The sequence below is a fragment of the Aquarana catesbeiana genome, linkage group LG10 (genome assembly GCF_042186555.1).
Source record: "Aquarana catesbeiana isolate 2022-GZ linkage group LG10, ASM4218655v1, whole genome shotgun sequence".
Lineage (NCBI taxonomy): Eukaryota > Metazoa > Chordata > Amphibia > Anura > Ranidae > Aquarana > Aquarana catesbeiana.
The window spans coordinates 42,379,177-42,402,095 of NC_133333.1; the positions used below are offsets into that span (position 1 = coordinate 42,379,177).

Below are 22,919 nucleotides of genomic sequence, written 5' to 3' on the forward strand. Positions count from 1 at the left end.
TAAAAACCGCAGGGGTGATCAAATACCATCAAAAGAAAGCTCTATTTGTAGGGAAAAAAATGATAAAAATTTCATTTGGGTACAGTGTTGTATGACCGCGCAATTGTCATCCAAAGTGCGACAGCGCTAAAAGCTGAAAATTGGTCTGGACAGGAGGGGGGTTTAAGTGCCCAGTAAGCAAGTGGTTAAACACTGTTTACATATATAAGTAAATGCACTTTATATAGATTCATATACAAGTTTTTCACATGCTGTTACGAGGTATAATCGTATATGATTGCAGTATATATATATATATATAAAAATATATATATATAAAAAAAATATATATATATATATATATATATATATATATATATATATATATATATATATATATATATATGATCTAATACAGCCATGAGTCTTTTTGGGAAAGATGCATCAAGTAAACATTGGTGGACAGCCATTTTTAGGTCTCTCCAGAGATGCTCAATTGGGTTTAAGTCAGGGCTCTGGCTGGGCCATTCAAGAACAGTCACTGAGTTGTTGTGTAGCCACTCCTTCATTATTTTAGCTCTGTTCTTAGGGTCATTGTCTTGTTGAAAGGTAAACCTTCGGCCCAGTCTGAAGTCCTGAGCACTCTAAAGAAGGTTTTTGTCTTCATCTTTCCCTCGATTGCAACCAGTCGTCCTGTCCTTGCAGCTGAAAAACACCCCCACAGCATGATGCTGCCACCACCATGCTTCACTGTTGGGACTGTTCACTGTTGGGACTGTATTGGACAGGTGATGAGCAGTGCCTGGTTTTCTCCACACATACCGCTTAGAATTAAGGCCAAAAAGTTCTATCTTGGTCTCATCAGACCAGAGAATCTTATTTCTCACCCTCCTGGAGTCCTTCAGGTGTTTTTTAGCAAACTCCATGCGGGCTTTCATGTGTCTTGCACTGAGGAGAGGCTTCTGTCGGGCCACTCTGCCATAACTCCCCGACTGGTGGGGGGCTGCAGTGATGGTTGACTTTTTACAACTTTCTCCCATCTCCCGACTGCATCTCTGGAGCTCAGCCACAGTGATCTTTGGGTTCTTCTTTACCTCTCTCACCAAGGCTCTTCTGCCCCGATAGCTCAGTTTGGCCGGACGGCCAGCCTTGGAAGGGTTCTGGTCATCCCAAACATCTTCCATTTAAGGATTATGGAGGCCACTGTGCTCTTAGGAACCTTAAGTGCAGCAGAAATGTTTTTGTAACCTTGGCCAGATCTGTGCCTTGCCACAATTCTGTCTCTGAGCTCTTCAGGCAGTTCCTTTGACCTCATGATTCTTATTTGCTCTGACATGCACTGTGAGCTGTAAGGTCTTATATAGACAGGTGTGTGGCTTTCCTAATCAAGTCCAATCAGTATGATCAAACACAGCTGGACTCAAATGAAGGTGTAGAACCATCTCAAGGATGATCAGAAGAAATGGACAGCACCTGAGTTAAATATATGAGTGTCACAGCAAAGGGTCTGAATACTTAGGACCATGTGATATTTCAGTTTTTCTTTTTTAATAAATCTGCAAAAATGTCAACAATTCTGTATTTTTCTGTCAATATGGGGTGCTGTGTGTACATTAATGAGGAAAAAATGAACTTAAATGATTTTAGCAAATGGCTGCAATATAACAAAGAGTGAAAAATTTAAGGGGGTCTGAATACTTTCCGTCCTCACTGTATATATATATAAAACTTTTTTTGATGAGATTCCATCTATTGAAGGTAACAACAGCACTAGCTTATGTGGTGGTCACATGATATTATCTGGATAGCGTGGCATTTTATTTGATTGTTTACTTGGTTGGCACAAGCATATGGGGCGTGATCGGTGCTAGCAGCTGTCCAGAATATTAACTTGTGCATATATATGGTAGCTCGCAAAAATTCTTTTAACATTATTAACTGTTACATTTGCTAAATATTTTTCAAAAAGCAGCTTAAGGCTGGGTTCACACTTAAAATGGATGCAGATGACAACAGGGGTCCGGTGCGTCCCTGTTCTCCGTTTCAGGGACGAATCAGGCCCGAATTTTTGCCTGAATTTGGACCTGAAACTGAGCTAACGGAGCACAGGACCCCTGTGCAATCTGCTCTGCGGCTGCAGATGTGTGAGAGATAGTCACACTCTCCTGTCATGTGAATTGGATGCGGTGAAATCCACATCCAATTTACATAGGTGTGAACCCAGCCTAAAGCGTTTGTTGCCCCAACACTTCATATTCTTGATATGTGCCTGCTGTACCATGTACTTGTATGAGAAAGTCTCCTGTTCTCTTTGTATTGCTTTCTTTATGTGAAATCTCTGGTGTTCCTACTACTTCCCTTGCTTTCCTAATTAAAACTGACCACGCTTAGCAGGAGACTAAACCGTGGTCAGTTCTCTAGCTATGCTGGGAACTCAGTGTGTTCTCCTCCAATGATCAGACTTGTGCTGACACACGCCTGCTGCACAGCCATTCACTGGGAAGCTCAGTGTCCTGCTGCTTCTCCTCCCCCAGTTCTTACACAGCAGAGAACAGAAGGAATGTAATCATTTATAAATGTAGCACTAACTCACGGTGGAGCTGCTGATTTAAAGCGGGCTGTTACCATCACCTTTTTTACCTGTAATTTCACCAGTACAGGGTCTAGGGTCCCGCTGAGCCTATCATCAGACAGTGTAAGCACCAGTCTCTTGAGTATTTTTTCCAATGCTTTAATGGTAGATAACTGGAAGAAGTAGCAGGAAAGAGGTAGAAGAAGAGTTGCAGGGAAGTTCAAATACCTTTTCTTGGTGTAGCACTAAGGAATTGAAATCTTAGAGATGAATATATTTTCCTTTCAGGATTAAATCTTTGCCCGCCCGGATAGGTCTCTCTCACCAACCTAGCAGCCGGTACACAGCACGAACAAAACGTCTCTGCCACAGACTTGAGTGAAATAAAACCCGTATGATCCTCTGCCACAGGATGTAGTGGTTTTCGATGAACAGCAAACACAGTGCCAGAACCATTAAGCCGACCCGGCAGTACTTGTGCGGTAGGGTAGTTTAGGATACATCCTCCAATCGAGTCACCAGGCCCTTCTTAAGACTAGCCTTGCATGGTTCCTTCCAAGATGGGTTCTCCCCTGGATCTTCCAGATTGTCCGGCTTCTTCCCGCAGGACAGACAGCACAGGACCCATCCCAGCTATCGCAGGCCCCAGACAGGCTTCTAGGTCTACCTGCCCGGCTGTAGCAAGGCAACCCTTCAGGCTGGAGGGCTACGAGGTAGAACTCACTGACACATACCTCTAGGCCAGGAGGGCCACGAGGCAAAAGAACCCCTAAAACATGGCGTCTGTCTCATAAATACCCTCTCCCAGAATGCAACTCGGAGGACCACCTTCGCCGAGTTATCTCCGGGACAGAAGAGCACTCATACACTTCAGCATGTTGCCTTTCCAACACCGACCCATGGTAACAACACCCACAGGCACAGTGTGAAACTACATGCAACACAGCCAAACTGGAACAGAGGCTAAATCTGACTATAAACTAAATCTGAACTATGTACAGAACAGATGACCCACTAAATTTACCTATAAGCGGTAGATTGAAAAATCTACCAGCGCTACATAAAGAAAAAGGGAAAAAAGGTATTTATAATTGTGTATATATATATATATATATATATACACACACAAATGCTGTGCCTTTTATTTCTATTTTAAACTGGATGGCTTGTTTTACAAGGTGATTGTTTATAATCACTTTAAGTCTGGAATTTCCCATCGACAAAGTCTATTCTTTTGTTTACTTTGATTTAACGGAGATTAAGAGCAGAGAGAACAAACCCAAATTAATAGCTACATTTTCATTGAGGAAGTTTAATTATGATTAATAATTAAACTATATGAGTGGCAAGAATGTGGGGTTATAAGCAAAGAAGACCTGGCTTTCTCTTGTTCTTGTACTTAAAACTGTGGCTCACCAAACACTGCCCCAACATAAGTACATTTTGGTATAGCAGCTTCCTCCTGAGGCTTTTTATAGAGACATCATGCTATGTGGCAATTTACTTTTAATATTTTAATTGCACATGTGGGTTTCCTGTCTTCTTTCCAGTAGAGGAAAAGTCAAATCCTAAACTTGGATGTTTATAAAGTATAATATGGATTTTTCAGGGAAAAAAACTGCAAATGCTGGTATACAAATAAATCACCACATACTTTAATTGACTTTTTCTAGATTGGTTTGTGCCACTGTTAATACAATTTCCTGAAGTCGGGAAATATATTTTGTTGCTTTTATTGCATTTAAAATACTAGAAGTATGGAGGAAGCAGGGGTCTCAAACTCAAATTACCTGAGGGCCACAGGACAAATTTTCATCCAATGGGGGCCGCATGCAAACTGTCCTTACCCCTAGCATTGGTGTCAGCGGACGCACTATTAACCCCCAACATTGGTGTCAGCGGACGCACTATTAACCCCCAGCATTGGTGTCAGCGGACGCACTATTAACCCCCAACATTGGTGTCAGCGGACGCACTATTAACCCCCAACATTGGTGTCAGCGGATGCACTATTAACCCCCAGCATTGGTATCAGTGGACGCACTATTAACCCCCAACATTGGTGTCAGCGGACGCAATATTAACCCCCAACATTGGTGTCAGCGGACGCACTATTAACCCCCAGCACTGGTGTCAGCAGATGCAATATTAAACCCCAGCTTTAACCCCTACACTCCACAAATACCCCCCCCCCCCACACTCCACTCCACAAATACCCCCTTTTCACAAGTTTCAACCTGAGTTATTATTATGCAGGATTGAGCGTCAACAGTTTGCATGGTGCTTTCAAAATAATAGTGACAGTATAGACCAGGGGTCTCAAACCCAAATTACCTGACGGCCACAGGGCAAATTTTCACATCCAATGCGGGCCGCATGCAAACTGTCCTTTCCCCCAGCATTGGTGTCACCGGAAGCACTATTAACCCCCAGCACTGATGTCAGCGGACGCAATATAACCCCCAGCATTGGTGCCAGCGGATGCACTATTATCCCCCAGCACTGATGTCAGCGGACGCACTCTTATCCCCCAGCACTGATGTCAGCGAACGCAAAATTAACCCCCAGCATTGGTGTCAGCGGACGCAATATTAACCCCCAGCACTGGTGTCAACGGACGCAATATTAACCCCCAGCTACACTCCACAAATACCCCCCCCCCCACACCCCACTTCACAAATATCCCCCCACACACTCCACAAATACCCCCTCTTCACAAGTTTCAAGCCGAGTCACGCAACTAAGGACTTTGCTCAGCCTCAGTGTGATGGCACACTCCTGGCAGTCAGCTGGTGGCCTGATCTTCTGCCTCCCGAGTCCTCTCCTCCTGTCAGGTCCTGGCTTCATCACAGGCCTAGTGGCAGGGCACCTTGAGAACACCACAATCTTCCACCCTGAGGTGGCAGCAGGACCCTGGATCCGTGGCCAGTGTTCTGTCGAGAAGTGCCCGCTATCGAATAGTGCCCGGGACGAACTGCGCATGTGCCGTACGTAATAGCACAACAACTGATTTTACAATCAGCTGTTGTGTCGGTGAGACGGCGCCTGCGCACAATAGCAGACTGAAGACATTTTTTCAGTCAGATTGTGCCTCGGGCTGCCAAGGAGTGTTCATGCAGGTGAGGGGCGGAATTTAACATACAGGGCAGGGATGTTTTCAATCATGGCCAGTGCTGCAAAGATGGGGGCAGATTTTTTAACGATACCCAAACAAATCTGCTAAAGAAATGTTTATCTGCTATTCTTCCTGGAGGGCCTATTTAGCCAGCTAAACATTTAAAATTCTGCCCCCATCTTTGCAGCACTGGCCATCAATGAAAACATCTGCCCTCCTTCATGTTAAATTCCGCCCCTCACCTACATGAACGTGCCTTGGCACAATCTGACTGAAAAATGTCTTCAGTTGGCTATTGTGCGCAGGCGCCGTCTTGCCGACCAAACAGCTGATCGTAAAATCAGCTGTTGTGGTATTACATACGGCGCATTCGCAGTTCATCTAGGTGTTCTGTTGAGAAATGCCCCCCATTGAATAGTGCCCGGGCTAAAGGGCGCATGCGTAATGCATGCGCTATACGTAACATCACAACAGCTGATTTTACCATCAGCTGTTGTGACGGCGAGATGGCGCAGGCGCACAATAGCTGACAGAATTTTTTTTCCGTGAGATTGTGCCCCGCGATCCCCCCGGCGAGTTCATGTCCATGATGGGTGGATTTCTACACATTGTGGGCGGATTTATGAGCACTTGGGGGCGGAATTACATGTCCAGTGCTGCAAAACAAAACTTTGTGATGGGAGGATTTCTACATTTCTTGTGGGCGGATTTATGGGCACTTGGGGGCGGAATTAGATAGCCAGTGCTGCAAAAAAATAAAACTTTCTGATGGGTGGATTTTGACATTTTTTTGTGGGCGATTTATGGGTACTTGGGGGCGGAATATCATAAAGTTTTATTTTTTGCCGCATTCACCATCTAATTCCGCCCCAAAGTGCCCATAAATCCACCCACAAGAAATGTAGAAATCCGCCCATCACAGAGTCTTATGTTTTTGCAGCACTGGACATGTAATCCCGCCCGAAGTGCCCATAAATCTGCCCACAGCGTGTAGAAATCCACCCATCATGGACATAAACTCTCCACGGGAGCGCGATCTGAAAGAAAAAAAAAAATTCTGTCGTCTATTGTGCGCCTGCGCCGTCTCGCCGTCACAACAGCTGATGGTAAAATCAGCTGTTGTGATGTTACATGCGGCGCATGCATTGCGCATGCGCCCTTCAGCCCGGGCGCTATTCGATGGGGGCATTTCTCGACAGAACAGGTGGGCGGGGCGATGGGTGGATCCTCCCTCCGCTCTGCTCTCCTGTGTTGTGAGCTGGGCTGCAGCAGCATGCGGGAAAGAGGAGACGGAGAGCGAAAACTTCTAGCCGCTGCCACCTTCCTAGGATTGGCCCTGCCTGCGGGCCATTTTTAACCGGTCCGCGGGCCGCAAAAGGCCCACGGGCCAGTACTTTGAGACCCCTGGTATAGACACAATATAAGTCAATACAGGTGGATTAGGTGGGCCCTGCTCATCAGAGCTTACAATCTAATGGGAGCCGCAAATGATACAAAAGCTGTTAACAGTGGGGGTGAGCTAATGGAGAAAAGAAAGTTCTCTTTCACACTTTTTTAAATTTAAATTTAAATTAAATGATAAATTTTCATTTTAAAGCTGCCTAAAAGCATATTAACACACCTCAGGCAACACTTCTCAAACTCTCTGTGTGATGTACGAGGCTAAAATGGGAAATTATCACTTTTGAAGCTCTACAAAGACATTGTAAACGCACTGTAATTGACATAGGTACATTTACAGTGCATTTAAGGTGCAGTCATGGTGCATTTCAATAGCAGTGAATGGAGGCAGGTGCAAAGTGTCAACACTTGCTAAACTCTGCAAGCAGCCTTATTTTTGCCTTGCCGCAATGCATAGGAATGCTAACGTTGCAGTGTGAACACCTTCATCTGCTCCCCATTGTAACAGTTTTGAGTGGCATTGACATGCCTTTGGCAAGCATTAAAAATGCAACCCAACCACATATTTTTAATGCCTGTGTGAAAGAGCCCTAAATGTTCAGTTTTTAGGTGGAGGCAGGGTAAACTTCCCTGAAAAGATTAGTTTTCAAGGATCACTTAAAGGTGGACATAGTAGGAGATTGAGGGACAGGCTGAGGTAGGGAGTTCCAGAGGATAGGAGATGCTCTGGAGAAGACTTGGAGGTGAGAATGGGAGGAGATTACAAGGATGGCAGAAAGCAGCAGGTCTTGGGAGGAGTGGAACAAAACATTTGGGTGATATTTTACGATGAGGTTGATGCTGTGCTTGGGAAGTAATATGTGACTAACTACTACAACAGGGTACATGGGACTTTTTTGGAGGTCACACAAACATAATTAAAATATATTAATATATAATTAAATATTAACAATATTAAAATATTTTAATCAGATATGTTTTAAATAAAGTTTGCGACTTTTATACACTGTATATATATATATATATATATATATATATATATATATATATATATATATATATAGATCTATATATATATATATATATATATATAGATCTATATATATATATATATATATATATATATATATATATAGATATATAGATAGATAGATAGATAGATAGATAGATAGATAGATAGATAGATAGATAGATAGATAGATATATTATATAGATATATCTATATAGATATCTATATAGATATATATCTATATAGATATCTATATAGATATATATATATAATTGTTTTTTCACTTTTTCACTTCTCTGTGACCACCTACATGCCCCAGGGTTTGGGAAACGTACAACAAACTTTAATAAACCATGTTTTTATATACTGCATTATAGTATATAACATCATGGTTTATTAATGTTTAAATCTTGTTGTATGTGCCCAAAACTCTGGATCATGTAGGTCAGGGGTTCTCAAACTACGGCCCGCGGGCCGAATCCTGCCCTCCAGCGTTTTTTATCCGGCCCACGGACTGCCCCTTTAACATCGCAGCACTCCCCCTGCCCTCTGCTACTTTTATCACACAGGACGGGAAACATGACAGGTCTGGACAAAGGACCTTTTGTGTTAAGAAGCAGGTGATTGGTTACTAGGCATCGGGGCAGTCCCAGGAATCAATCACCTGCCTTTCACTTCCAAAGTCCCGCCCTTTGTCCGGACCTACCATGCTTCGTGTCTTATGTGATACAGGTAAGTGCTGAGTGGGAGTGCTGTGATATTATACAAGGGGCAGCAGCGTAATATTGATATGGGGAGTCTGTGATGGGGGATCTGTGATATGGGGGGATCTGTGATATGGGGGGGATATGTGATATGGGGGGATCTGTGATATGGGGGGGACTGTGATATGGGGGATCTGTGATGGGGGATCTGTGATATGGGGGGATTTGTGATGGGGGATCTGTGATATGGGGGGATCTGTGATATGGGGGGATATGTGATATGGGGGGATCTGTAAAATGGGAGGATCTGTGATATGGGGGGGATATGTGATGGGGGATCTGTGATATGGGGGATCTGTGATATGGGGGAGTCTGTGATATGGGGGGGATCTGTGATGGGGGATCTGTGATATGGGGGGATCTGTGATATGGGGGAGTCTGTGATATGGGGGAATCTGTGATATTGGGGGATCTGTGATATGGGGGGATCTGTGATATGGGGGGATCTGTGATATGGGGGAGTCTGTGATATGGGGGGATCTGTGATATGGGGGATTCTGTGATATGGGGGAGTCTGTGATATGGGGGGGATCTGTGATGGGGATCTGTGATGGGGAGATCTGTGATATGGGGGGATCTGTGATGGGGATTCTGTTATGGGGGGATCTGTGATGGGGAGATCTGTGATATGGGGGGATCTGTGATATGGGGGGATCTGTGATATGGGGGATCTGTGATGTGGGGAGTCTGTTATGGGAGAGTCTGTGATATGGGGGGATCTGTGATGGGGAGTCTGTTATGGGGGGATCTGTGATATGGGGGAGTCTGTGATAGGGGGAGTCTGTTATGGGGGAGTCTGTGATATGGGGGAGTCTGTGATAGGGGGAGTCTGTTATGGGGGAGTCTGTGATATGGGGAGATCTGTGATATGGGGGGATCTGTGATGGGGGAGTCTGTAATATGGGGAGTCTGTTATGGGGGAGTCTGTGATATGGGGGATCTGTGATGGGGAGATCTGTGATATGGGGGGATCTGTGATGGGGAGTCTGTTATGGGGGGATCTGTGATATGGGGGAGTCTGTTATGGGGGAGTCTGTGATAGGGGGAGTCTGTTATGGGGGATCTGTGATGGGGAGATCTGTGATATGGGGGGATCTGTGATGGGGAGATCTGTGATATGGGGGGATCTGTGATGGGGAGTCTGTTATGGGGGATCTGTGATGGGGGAGTCTGTTATGGGGGAGTCTGTGATATGGGGAGTCTGTTATGGGGGAGTCTGTGATAGGGGGAGTCTGTGATAGGGGGGATCTGTTATGGGGAGATCTGTGATATGGGGGAATCTGTGATGGGGAGTCTGTTATGTGGGGATCTGTGATGGCGGAGTCTGTTATGGGGGATCTGTGATATGGGGGGATCTGTGATGGGGGAGTCTGTTATGGGGGGATCTGTGATGGCGCAGTCTGTTATGAGGAAAGTTTGTGATGGGGTATCTGTGATGGGGGAAGTATGTGATATGGGGGAGTCTGTTATGGGGGGAATCTGTTATGTGGGGCTTTGTGATGGAGAGGAGTTTGTGTTGGGGGGCTTTGTGATGGGGGGATCTGTCATGGGGGGGCTTTGTTATGGGGTGAGTCTGTGATGGGGGGGGGGGTCTGTGATTGGGAGTGGTTCTGTAATGAGGGGAGTCTGTGAAATACTGATAAGTTCATATTGATTACAATTGTTCTTTATTTTAAATATTGTACTGTTATTTTCCTGTTTTTTTCCACTACAAATAAGATGTGTGCATAGGAATTAGTTCATATTTTTTTAAACTATAGTGCGGCCCCCCAACAGTCTGAGGGACCGTGAACTGGCCCCCTGTCTAAAAAGTTTGAGGACCCCTGATGTAGGTGGTCACAAGCTCCAGTACCAACCTAATCTTAAAATATTACCCAACTGGTCGTCTTTGCTGCTCCCCAGACTTGCTGCTCTCCGCCATCCTTGTCTCCACGTCTTCTACAGAGCCTCTCCCATCCTCTGCAAATCCCCACCTCAACCTCCTACTCTGTCCACCTTTAGGGGAACCTTGAAAACTCATTAATATTTATAGTTGTATAATTTATGCAAAGTTATCAGACTGAGCTAAGGATTTTTTTCTTAAAGCCAATCTCTTGAGAAAGATTGCGATCGTAATTTGGATATTATCAAAAAATATATATATTTATCAAGGTCTCTGCTCGCAGGCAAAATAAATATTGAGAAGTTGCCACTCAATTGTTTCTGAACTGAGTGCAAGAGTGCAATGTGGAGGAGTGATGGAAATGTAGTGAGAATACATTCTTGGAGTTCCATACTTATGCTTTTTTATGAAATATACAGAACTGCAGATAAGGCACAGCTGTGGACAATCCCAGCTGTCAAATCTTTTGGGAGAAAGCATTTAAATAGACTGGAAGCTATCTTCCACTTCTACTGTTTCTAACTCTATGATAAGCCAGCCCTGGATTTTTCTGCAGTATGTGTATATGGTGTCTCTCTCTCTTGAGGCCTGGAGCATACACAGTGGGCGGCACAGTGGTGTAGTGGGTAGCACTTTCGCCTAGCAGTAAGAAGGGTTGCTGGCTTGAATCCCAACCACGACACTACCTGCCTGGAGTTTGCATGTTCTCCCTGTGCCTGCGTGAGTTTCCCCCGGCTACTCCGGTTTCTTCCCACACTCCAAAGAGATGCTGGTAGGTTAATTGGATCCTCTCTAAAAATTGTCCCTAGTATGTATGAACGTAAATTAGGGACCTTAGATTGTAAGCTCCTTGAGGGTAGGGACTGATGTGAATGTACAATGTATATGTAAAGCGCTGCATAAATTGACAGCGCTATATAAGTACCTGAAATAAATAAATAAATACACAAAGCTGAGATCCCTCTTCATGCAGCCATGTGACAGCTCTGACTGGTCAATTATCAAGTTCCATATATGTTACGTGATAGGAAGGGTAGTTCAGCTGGCCATAGATGGGCAGTTTTTCTCATTGTACAGCCAGAAAGCTAAATGAAAAGATTTCTCCATCCACACAAACAAGGTAGGTGGATGTATCCCCCCCCCCACCCCCCGGGACATTGCATTCTGACAGTGAGACCTAGCATTGTCAGATACATTGATCTCTGATTGAGAAAGTTTTCCAACTTGACAGTTGACAGGAGGCAGTCAAACTGTCAACATTCAAACAGGGACAGCCATACACTGACCATAATTCGACCAGTCCCTACTGAACTGGCTGAGTTTAAATCCATCTATGGCCAGCCTGAGTCACATTCTCTCAAAACTGGTGGTGGAAGGGCAAAGGAAAGGTGTCCGCAGATGGTAGGCTCTTTTTAAGTGGAGTTCCACCCAAAAGTGGAACTTCCACTTATCTGATTGGGGGGAATCAGATAAGTGGAAGTTCCACTTTTGGGTGGAACTCCGCTCCCCCCTCCGGTGCCACATTTGGTACCTTTCAGGGGGAGGGGTGAGCAGATACCTGTTTTTTACAGGTACCCTGTCCCCACTTCTGGGAAACCGGGCCGAGGTGAATTACGTGTGGTGTTCGCTATTCGGTGAACAGCCAATGTTTGAGTCAAACTCATGTTCGACCCAAACATAAAGCCCATCCCCACTGCAGATCTGTCCAGTTCACTACAATTTAGCATTAGGGCAAATGGATATCATCTTGCTAATAAAGAACTAGTAATGCAATTTTCCAAGATTTAAACATTTATTAACACACATATACAGTATACATGATTACGTACATCACCCAATTAAAGTATAGTAATACGTTACACACACATATATATATATATATATATACACAGATGAATCTATTCACTCACAAAATAAACATTACACAAAACTATATTAAAAATGTGTTCTATTTCGAGGGATGCCTCAGATTGCAGGGTGGTTTTGAAACAAAATTGCAGGCGGACATCTACAGTAAATATCCAGTAAAACACAGATATGTGAACTTTTTTAGAATCTAAAAGATTTTGTTTCTACTCAGCCAGTCATGAGACCATACACCACTGACCGACAGCACTGCCAGATATAAGGCTCAACTTTTTCCCAGTGAACTTAAAGCCTCAAGCACTTTGGACATTTAGCAATGGTGCATGAGGCTCCGGTATGAAGATGCAGGTGGAAAGCACAGGTGCAGGCATTCTTCCTGCCAGCTCCCATAATGGAAATCAGACCACCCTCCTCTGCCCAGATTCATACCTACCTGGATATCACCACTGTGACCTCTTGCAGTCTTCACCTGTGCCTGAAAACTTTCTAATGGTAGCCTTGCCTGTACAGTTGCATGGTGCTGTCTCCCAAAACCCTCCTGTATCAGTTGATGGGCCTGGGGGTTTGGCAGCGACTACACAGAAGTAGGTGATGATAGGAAGAAGTGGTGAAGAATGCAAGAGGCCCAAGATTAGGGTTAGTATGCATCTAGAGTAGGGACAATTGGTTATTTTCCATCATTGAGGATAGGCAGAAAGGATAACTATGTTTTTTTTTATAGTACAGTTTTTAAGCAAGCCTGACACTCTTTTAGCCCCCTTACCCCATTGTGTGTTGAGGGGCTTCTGGTGCTTATACTTACTCAAAGTTCCATTGCCTACTGTCCTGATTCCTTCCCCATGCCCAGTTTAAAATCCTTGTACTTCCTTGGTGTAGAGCAGGGATATGCAATTAGCGGACCTCCAGCTGTTGCAGAACTACAAGTCCCATGAGGCATAGCAAGACTCTGACAGCCACAAGCATTACACCCAGAGGCAGAGGCATGATGGGACTTGTAGTTTTGCAACAGCTGGAGGTCCGCTAATTGCATATCCCTGGAGTAGAGGATACTTGACACTCCACCTACACTCCCATTATGCAACACCCAAGACTGGCAAAGGGCCCAAGTGGTCAGGATAAAAAAGGAAGGGGGGGGGGCTTCCACATAAGGGGCGTGCCAATTTGTGTGCAAATACTGACAATACTGGTAATTCTTGGTATTTGACAGCAACTGGAGTGGGTGGTTTTATATCTATTTATTTCATTGAAGTAGAACTGTGGTTGGGTCATGGACATTTAACTATTCTCATATTCCTTACAAATAGCAGAAAATGCTTTAAAACAGACCCTCAATGACCCTTGTTGCTGCAGGCATCTTGGAATAACTTATCCTCACATTTTTTGGAAAAAACACTTTTATATTCCCTAAGGCTCCATTCACACCTAGGCGATTCAGATCGCAGGCAAAACACAGAATGCATTTGCAATGCCATTATTTCTTAATAGCACCCCAAACACGGGGCAATTTTGTCATGATTGTCGAGTGACATATCGCGCTACAATTGCAACTGCAAATTGGCTCTGTGCCAAGATTTTGTACATGAGTTTTTTTGGGAGCGGAGGGAGTGCCATTCAAATAAATGATGCCGCTCCATAAACTAAAAAAACAAAAAAAAGCTAAAAAAAAAACGAGCAGCTGCAGATCGCTCAGGAGTGAATGGAGCCTTAGTGGATCCTTTTGTTTCCCCTTGCCAACAGTGATTCTACAGCCTGCTAGCCTTCTAATCTGTAATTTATACACAAAGCAGGCTTGCTTCAACGCATATTTACTGATTAATATCATTTATATATTTGTACAAGCCTGTGAATGTACATAGCCTGGCCGCAGTTTTACAAGTATTAAAGATCAGTTCAGGAAAAGCCCTGGACACCAGATCAAACAAGGAATGTGAGCCAGCATTCTCACATTGCTCAACCCTTAAGACAGGACCATAGAAACTGGGTGAGTGTTGCATTTCCCCTTTTGTTCTTCAAAGTAGCTGGTGATCCAATGGCAGCCACTGTCTTCAGCCTCAGCTAAGAACACAGCGCTGTTTGGGCACTTTGGTGATACAAATAGAAAAAAAAAAAAAAACTTTTTTCTTAGTTCATGAAATGTAAATCCTACATTTTTCAACAGAGAATATCAAATGGCTAATGTAAAGCAACAGGCATCTGCAACAAAATCTTAAAATGATCCTTCATATATCATTATAAACTTTCAAGGGCCTATTCAACTTTTATGCAACTGATTCCTAATAAAAATGGATTGTTAGTTCCTATGTTTAAATAAATCAAGTGACGGGGGGCTTTAGTAGGGTCCTAAAAGACTTTGAAAAGAACACAGATAAGTCATGGCATGCTGTGCACTCAGGGGCGTAACTAGAAATAGCAGAGCCCCATAGCAAAATGTTGTACGGGGCCCCCCTGCAAACAGCCCCCCCCACAGCTGCCCTAGTGTCAATGCAGCGTGACCTGTGCCACATATAGCGTGACCTGTGCCCAATGCAGCGTGACCTGTGCACAATGCAGCGTGACCTGTGCCCCATACAGCATGACCTGTGCCCAATGCAGCGTGACATGTGCCCCATACAGCGTGACATGTGCCCAATGCAGCGTGACCTGTGCCCAATGCAGCGTGACCTGTGCCCCATACAGCGTGACCTGTGCCCCATACAGCGTGACCTGTGCCCAATGCAGCGTGACCTGTGCCCAATGCAGCGTGACCTGTGTCCAATGCAGCGTGACATGTGCCCCATACAGCGTGACCTGTGCCCAAGGCAGCATGACCTGTGCCCAATGCAGTGTGACCTGTGCCCAATGCACCGTGACCTGTGCCCAATGCAGCGTGACCTGTGCACAATGCAGCGTGACCTGTGCACAATGCAGCGTGACCTGTGCACAATGCAGCGTGACCTGTGCCCAATGCAGCGTGACATGTGCCCCATACAGCGTGACATGTGCCCAATGCAGCGTGACCTGTGCACAATGCAGCGTGACCTGTACACAATGCAGCGTGACATGTGCCCCATACAGCGTGACATGTGCCCAATGCAGCGTGACCTGTGCCCAATGCAGCGTGACCTGTGTCCCATACAGCGTGACCTGTGCCCCATACAGCGTGACCTGTGCCCAATGCAGCGTGACCTGTGCCCAATGCAGAGCCCCATAGCAAAATGTTGTACGGGGCCCCCCTGCAAACAGCCCCTCCACAGCTGCCCTAGTGTCAATGCAGCGTGACCTGTGCCACATATAGCGTGACCTGTGCACAATGCAGCGTGACCTGTGCCCAATGCAGCGTGACCTGTGCACAATGCAGCGTGACCTGTGCCCCATACAGCATGATCTGTGCCCAATGCAGCGTGACCTGTGCCCAATGCAGCGTGACCTGTGCCCCATACAGCGTGACCTGTGCCCCATACAGCGTTACCTGTGCCCAATGCAGCATGACCTGTGCCCAATGCAGCGTGACCTGTGTCCAATGCAGCGTGACATGTGCCCCATACAGCGTGACCTGTGCCCCATACAGCGTGACCTGTGCCCAAGGCAGCGTGACCTGTGCCCAATGCAGCGTGACCTGTGTCCAATGCAGCGTGACATGTGCCCCATGCAGCGTGACCTGTGCCCCATACAGCGTGACCTGTGCCCAAGGCAGCATGACCTGTGCCCAATGCAGCGTGACCTGTGCCCAATGCAGCGTGACATGTGCCCCATACAGCGTGACATGTGCCCAATGCAGCGTGACCTGTGCCCCATACAGCATGACCTGTGCCCCATGCAGCGTGACCTGTGCCCAATGCAGCATGACCTGTGTCCAATGCAGCGTGACATGTGCTCCATACAGCGTGACCTGTGCCCAAGGCAGCATGACCTGCGCCCAATGCAGCGAGACCTGTGCCCAATGCAGCGTGACATGTGCCCCATACAGCGTGACCTGTGCCCCATACAGCGTGACCTGTGCCCCATACAGCGTGACCTGTGCCCCATACAGCGTGACCTGTGCCCAATGCAGCATGATCTGTGCCCAATGCAGCGTGACCTGTGCCCAATGCAGCGTGACCTGTGCCCCATACAACGTGACCTGTGCCCAATGCACCGTGACCTGTGCCCCATACAGTGTGACCTGTGCCCCATACAACGTGACCTGTGCTCAATGCAGCGTGACCTGTGCCCAATGCAGCATGACCTGTGCCCCATACAGTGTGACCTGTGCCCAATGCAGCGTGACCTGTGCCCAATGCAGCGTGACCTGTGCCCAATACAGCGTTTCCTGTGCCCAATACAGCCTGGTCTGCCTGTGCCCCATACAGCCTCACCTGTGCAGAGGAAGAGGCAAGCCACCCGGATCAGCAGAGAGCGGGATTGCCCGCTGTAATAGCTTTCATTTGAATTTCCCGTCTTCCCGGGGCTCATCGTCACATAGCCCCACCTCTTGGCCTGACGCCTTTGATGACGTCACACGTCCTGCATTGGATTGGCGTTCTGTCTATCAAAGGCGCCGGGCCAAGAGGTGGAGCTATGTGACGTGAGCCCCAGGAACACTGGGTCGCATGGTGGTAGTTACGCCCCTGTGTGCACTCAATTATCAATTTTAGACAAGACAAAAACATGGGTGCACCTTTCAATCTTTACTACTACATTACTGTCTGACACAAGAGGCCTAACAATACATATGGAGACTGCCTTTCAAAATGATAAACATTTCCTCTCTTGGTGTCAAAGTCAGGGGTCAGGCTTGGAGTCCAGTTGATAAATACAGAAGCAGGTCACTCTGGCAGATGATACAGACTCACCTGAGGTGCAGAGTCTAAGTACTAACTGGTGTTCCCCAGAGCTCCTGATGGTGGAGATGGGTTTTGCTGCGTGTTAGTACCAGGTTGCAGTCCTCAGGAATGCCCCACCAGAATATGAGCAAGACAGGGTCTAATAGCAGATATAGCAGGTAGGGATACACAGAAGCATAGTCAGCAAACAAGCCAAAGGTCGGTAACAAATGGTTGCAGGTTGGGATCAAGCAGAAGCATAGTCGGGGAATAAGCCAAGGGTCTCTGCACCTTTTCTAGTTAGGGGCTAGCGAAGATACGGACAGCAGTAGGACTGACGAGTGAGATATTGGCTGGAAGGAGCACAATAATCTGGTAAACAGGAAGTGCAAAGGCATGGCTTTAATAGGAAGTTCATGGGAGGAGCACAAGGGTTCAACGTTCAAGACAAACAAGGTTCAAGGCAGGATCATTCAAAGAGTTGTCCAGGGAGATGTCCAGCATTCCAGGTGGCTCAGCAAGAAGTAACGTTAACAACAGAGGTTGCAGGTTTCCGGGCCCTGATACTTATTGCAGTTTTCATGGAATGAATGCCTAGCCCTCTAGCAAATATAGGTTATGGTTTTAGGCCAAAGGCTTAGGGCAACAAGAATGAGACCCTGAGCCTGTATTTTGGTTGCCACAGCTTAGCAGAGCACCTGCCTAATAAGAAGACTAGAAGCTGGAACCAATGAAAGAGATGAAAGAAAATGCTACTTTATTTTGTAGAGGATTTTAATGTAGACCCACAGTTGATGATTGAAGAAAGGGAACATTTTGCGATTTGGCTCATTGTTCGAACTCACGGTCCTGTAACATCTTTACTCTCTGCACCTTTTCTAGTTAGAAACAAATAAAATAATAATTATACATTTAGTACCATAAAAAGTGAAAAAGCCCAAGCAAAAATGAAACATTTTCACATGCTGGGAAGATTATTTACTTCAAGCTATTTCATGTACTTTACATCTGGAAAAAAAAAATCCTTAAATCTGTAATACCCAACATTCCCTCAGCCAAAGATTGCCACAGTAAGAGAAAAACATTATAAAGGAACATGAGACTAGTGAAGTTCTTAAATGTGAAGAACTATATACAAAAAGTGCTTTGCTTCTCCCTTAGCTTCTCAGCACTATATTTACTACTAAAATGCAGACTATCTTTAAGATGGCCAACATCGTTGGTGTGCCAGTGGAAAATAGAGTGCCATTCACAAAGAAGCTTCATGTAAAGACAACAGGGTAATTGATGTTTTTGAAAGCCTGACCTCCACTTCTTTACAGGTCACAGTGGTCAAATAGAAGTCAGAAGGAAACAATGAGAGCGCTAAGGGACCCAGGAGATCGACATATCCAGAATTGTCTGTGCCCCTTTGAAGTTTACATGAAAATTGTTCTGTTGAGGTGGGCAGCAAAAAGGGTAAGTATTCTTATACAGGCATGTCCTTCTGGAGGTTTTAATAAGCAGGAACTTTAAAAAAATCTTAATTATTTGAGTTTTCTGAAAAGAGATCATAGTAATAGTCAACTCCTTTCAGACATGTTATATCTTATTGAAACTTTGGACAAAGGCATACGACAGGAAGCTTTATGAAAGTGTTTTTGAACATGTATCAAGCTTTCAGGCATTCCTTTTCAGGGCTGGGCAAGAGCAGGGAAACATTTCCATAGAACAGCAGCTCTTCAAGTGCATTAAAGTATATGCTGAAGCAAAGTGAAACTGGGAGGAGGGCCAGTATGACTGGGGTGGGCAGTGAGGCAGAGTGAATAGTGGTATGATATGAAAAGGGGTTATTCTCTTACATGATTGGGTCCCGAAAGTGATGGGGGGGGTGTCCGGTAGGGTGTGGAGGGGAGGAGGTTTTCTGTCGGAGATCAGTCGGAGCTTCTCACAGTGTCAGGAAGGTTTCTCTTCGCCTGCTGAGAAAGGACAAAAAAAAAAAGATAGGGACATAAGTGATCTGGACATCCTGTTGTCCCAGCTCCGAGCTGTTCTGGGAGCCCTTCCAAGGACCCTATCGACTCCACCGGCCAAGCGTAAGCACGCTTCGGCCAGTGTGGGAGTCGGTAGGAATCCCAATCCATGGAAGACCCAGAGGGGGGGCTCTATATCTACAGCCTGTCCCCCTCCCCCCTCTACTTGCCTGAAAGACCATGCGGCCAGCTCTGCAGGCTCCCCCACCTGTGTCAAGCACGTCCAGGCATGGGACAGAAGGTGCAGAGGGTGCTGGCCTGGTTTCAGTAGCGGTCAGGGCCTCCTGTGTCGCCCTCAGTGTCTCCAGCGGAGCCCGGTCCTTACATCAGTGTCCTCAGTGGAGCCCGGTCCTTACATCAGTGACCCCAGTGGAGCCTGGTCCTTACATCAGTGTCCCCAGTGGAGCACGGTCCTCATTGTCCCCAGCAGAGCCCGGTCCTCAGTGTCCTCAGCCTGGTCCTTACATCAGTGTCCCCAGCAGTGCCCAGTCCTCAGTGTCCCTAGCGGAGCCCGGTCCTCAGTGTCCCTAGCGGAGCCCGGTCCTCAGTGTCCCCAGCGGAGCCGGTCCTCGTGTCCCCAGCGGAGCCCGGTCCTCAGTGTCCCCAGCCCAGTCCTTACATCAGTGTCCCCAGCTTGGTCCATACATCAGTGTCCCAAGCAGAGCCCCGGTCATCAGTGTCCCCAGTGGAGCCCGGTCCTCAGTGTCCCCAGCAAAGCCCAGTCCTCAGTGTCCCCAGCGGAGCCCGGTCGTCAATGTCCCCAGCCCGGTCCTTACATCAGTGTCCCCAGCCCGGTCCTTACATCAGTGTCCCAAGCAGAGCCGGTCCTCAGTGTCCCCAGCGGAACCCGGTCCTTACATCAGTGTCCCCAGCGGAGCCTGGCCCTCAGTGTCCCTAGCGGAGCCCTGTCCTCAGTGTCCCCAACCCAGTCCTTATATCAGTGTCCCCAGCCTGGTCCTTACATTAGTGTCCCAAGCAGAGCCAGTCCTCAGTGTCCCCAACCCGGTCCTTACATCAGTGTCCCCAGCGGAGCCCGGTCATCAGAGTCCACAGCAGTGCCTGGTCCTCAGTGTCCCCAGAAGAGCTGGTCCTCAGTGTCCCCACCAGGCCCCGGTCCTCATTGTCCCCAGCGGAGCCCAGTCCTCAGTGTTTCCTTAGCGGAGCCCAGTCCTCAGTGTCCCCAGCCCGGTCCTTACATCAGTGTCCCTAGCCCGGTCCTTACCTCAGTGTCCCAAGCAGAGCTGGTCCTCAGTGTCCCTAGCCCAGTCCTTACATCGGTTTCCCAAGCAGAGCCCGGTCCTCAGTATCCCCAACCCGGTCCTTACATCAGGTGCCCCCAGCAGAGTCCATCCTTACATCAGGTGCCCCCAGTGGAGCCCATCCTTACACCAGCATCCCCAGCGGAGCGCGGTCCTCAGTGTCCCCAGTGGAGCCCAGTCCTCAGTGTCCCCAGCCCGGTCCTTACATCAGTGTCCCCAGCGGAGCCCGGTCCTTACATCAGTGACCCCAGTGGAGCCTGGTCCTTACATCAGTGTCCCCAGCAGAGCCTGGTCCTTACATCAGGTGACCCCAGCAGAGTCCATCCTTACATCAGGTGCCCCCAGTGGAGCCCATCCTTACACCAGTGTCCCCAGCAGAGCGCGGTCCTCAGTGTCCCCAGCGGAGCCCGGTCCTCAGTGTCCCCAGTGCGGTCCTTACATCAGTGTCCCTATCAGAGCCCAGTCCTCAGTGTCCCTATCAGAGCCCAGTCCTCAGTGTCCCTAGCGGAGGCCGGTCCTCAGTGTCCCCAGCCCGGTCCTTACATCAGTGCGTGTCCCCAGCCTGGTCCTTACATCAGTGTCCAAAGCAGAGCCAGGTCCTCAGTGTCTCCAGCGGAGCCCGGTCCTTAGTGTCCCCAGCGTGGTCCTTACATCAGTGTCCCTATCAGAGCCCAGTCCTCAGTGTCCCTATCAGAGCCCGGTCCTCAGTGTCCCCAGCGGAGCCCGGTCCTCAGTGTCCCTAGCGGAGGCCGGTCCTCAGTTTCCCCAGCCCGGTCCTTACATCAGTGCGTGTCCCCTGCCTGGTCCTTACATCAGTGTCCCAAGCAGAGCCAGGTCCTCAGTGTCTCCAGCGGAGCCCGGTCCTTACATCAGTGTCCCCAGCGGAGCCCGGTCCTTACACCAGTGTCCCCAGCGGAGCAGGGTCCTCATTGTCCCCAGCCTGGTCCTTTCATAAGTGTCCCCAGCAGTGCCCAGTCCTCAGTGTCCCTAGTGGAGCCTGGTCCTCAGTGTCCCCAGCAGAGCTGGTCCTCAGTGTCCCCACCGGGCCCCGGTCATCAGTGTCCCCAGTGGAGCCCAGTACTCAGTGTCCCCAGCGGAGCCCGGTCCTCAGTGTCCCCAGCGGAGCCCGGTCCTCAGTGTCCCCAGCAAAGCCCAGTCCTCAGTGTCCACAGCGGAGCCCGGTCGTCAGTGTCCCCAGCCTGGTCCTTACATCAGTGTCCCAAGCAGAGCCAGTCCTCAGTGTCCCCAGTGGAACCCGTTCCTTACATCAGTGTCCCCAGCGGAGCCTGGCCCTCAGTGTCCCTAGCGGAGCCCAGTCCTCAGTGTCCCCAACCCAGTCCTTACATCAGTGTCCCCAGCCCGGTCCTTACATCAGTGTCCCAAGCAGAGCCAGTCCTCAGTGTCCCCAACCCGGTCCTTACATCAGTGTCCCCAGCGGAGCCCGGTCATCAGTGTCCTCAGCAGAGCCGGTCCTCAGTGTCCCCAGCCCGGTTCTTACATCAGTGTCCCTAGCCCGGTCCTTACCTCAGTGTCCCAAGCAGAGCTGGTCCTCAGTGTCCCTAGCCCAGTCCTTACATCGGTGTCCCAAGCAGAGCCCGGTCCTCAGTATCCCCAACTCGGTCCTTACATCAGGTGCCCCCAGCAGAGTCCATCCTTACATCAGGTGCCCCCAGTGGAGCCCATCCTTACACCAGTGTCCCCAGCGGAGCACGGTCCTCAGTGTCCCCAGCGGAGCCCGGTCCTCAGTGTCCCCAGCCCGGTCCTTACATCAGTGTCCCTATCAGAGACCAGTCCTCAGTGTCCCTATCAGAGCCCGGTCCTCAGTGTCCCCAGCAGAGCCCGGTCCTCAGTGTCCCCAGCAGAGCCCGGTCCTCAGTGTCCCTAGCGGATGCCGGTCCTCAGTGTCCCCAGCCCGGTCCTTACATCAGTGTCCCCAGCCTGGTCTTTACATCAGTGTCCCAAGCAGAGCCCGGTCCTCAGTGTCTCCAGCGGAGCCCGGTCCTTACATCAGTGTCCCCAGCGGAGCCCGGTCCTTACATCAGTGACCCCAGTGGAGCCTGGTCCTTACATCAGTGTCCCCAGCAGAGCCTGGTCCTTACATCAGGTGCCCCCAGCAGAGTCCATCCTTACATCAGGTGCCCCCAGTGGAGCCCATCCTTACACCAGTGTCCCCAGCGGAGCGCGGTCCTCAGTGTCCCCAGTGGAGCCCGGTCCTCAGTGTCCCCAGTGCGGTCCTTACATCAGTGTCCCTATCAGAGCCCGGTCCTCAGTGTCCCCAG

The 22,919-nt window shown here is 48.2% G+C and overlaps 1 protein-coding gene across 1 annotated transcript in view; it reads right to left on the reverse strand.

Moving 5' to 3' along the window:
* Positions 1–12,628: 12,628 nt before the first annotated feature.
* The window catches only part of LOC141110639 (cell adhesion molecule CEACAM1-like), an 82,736-nt gene continuing 72,445 nt past the window's right edge, over positions 12,629–22,919 (reverse strand). Inside the window, exon 9 of the mRNA XM_073602107.1 lies at positions 12,629–18,247. Within this exon, the coding sequence (XP_073458208.1) occupies positions 18,211–18,247 (37 nt within the window). The 3' untranslated portion in view covers positions 12,629–18,210. The remainder of the gene's footprint in view (positions 18,248–22,919) is intronic.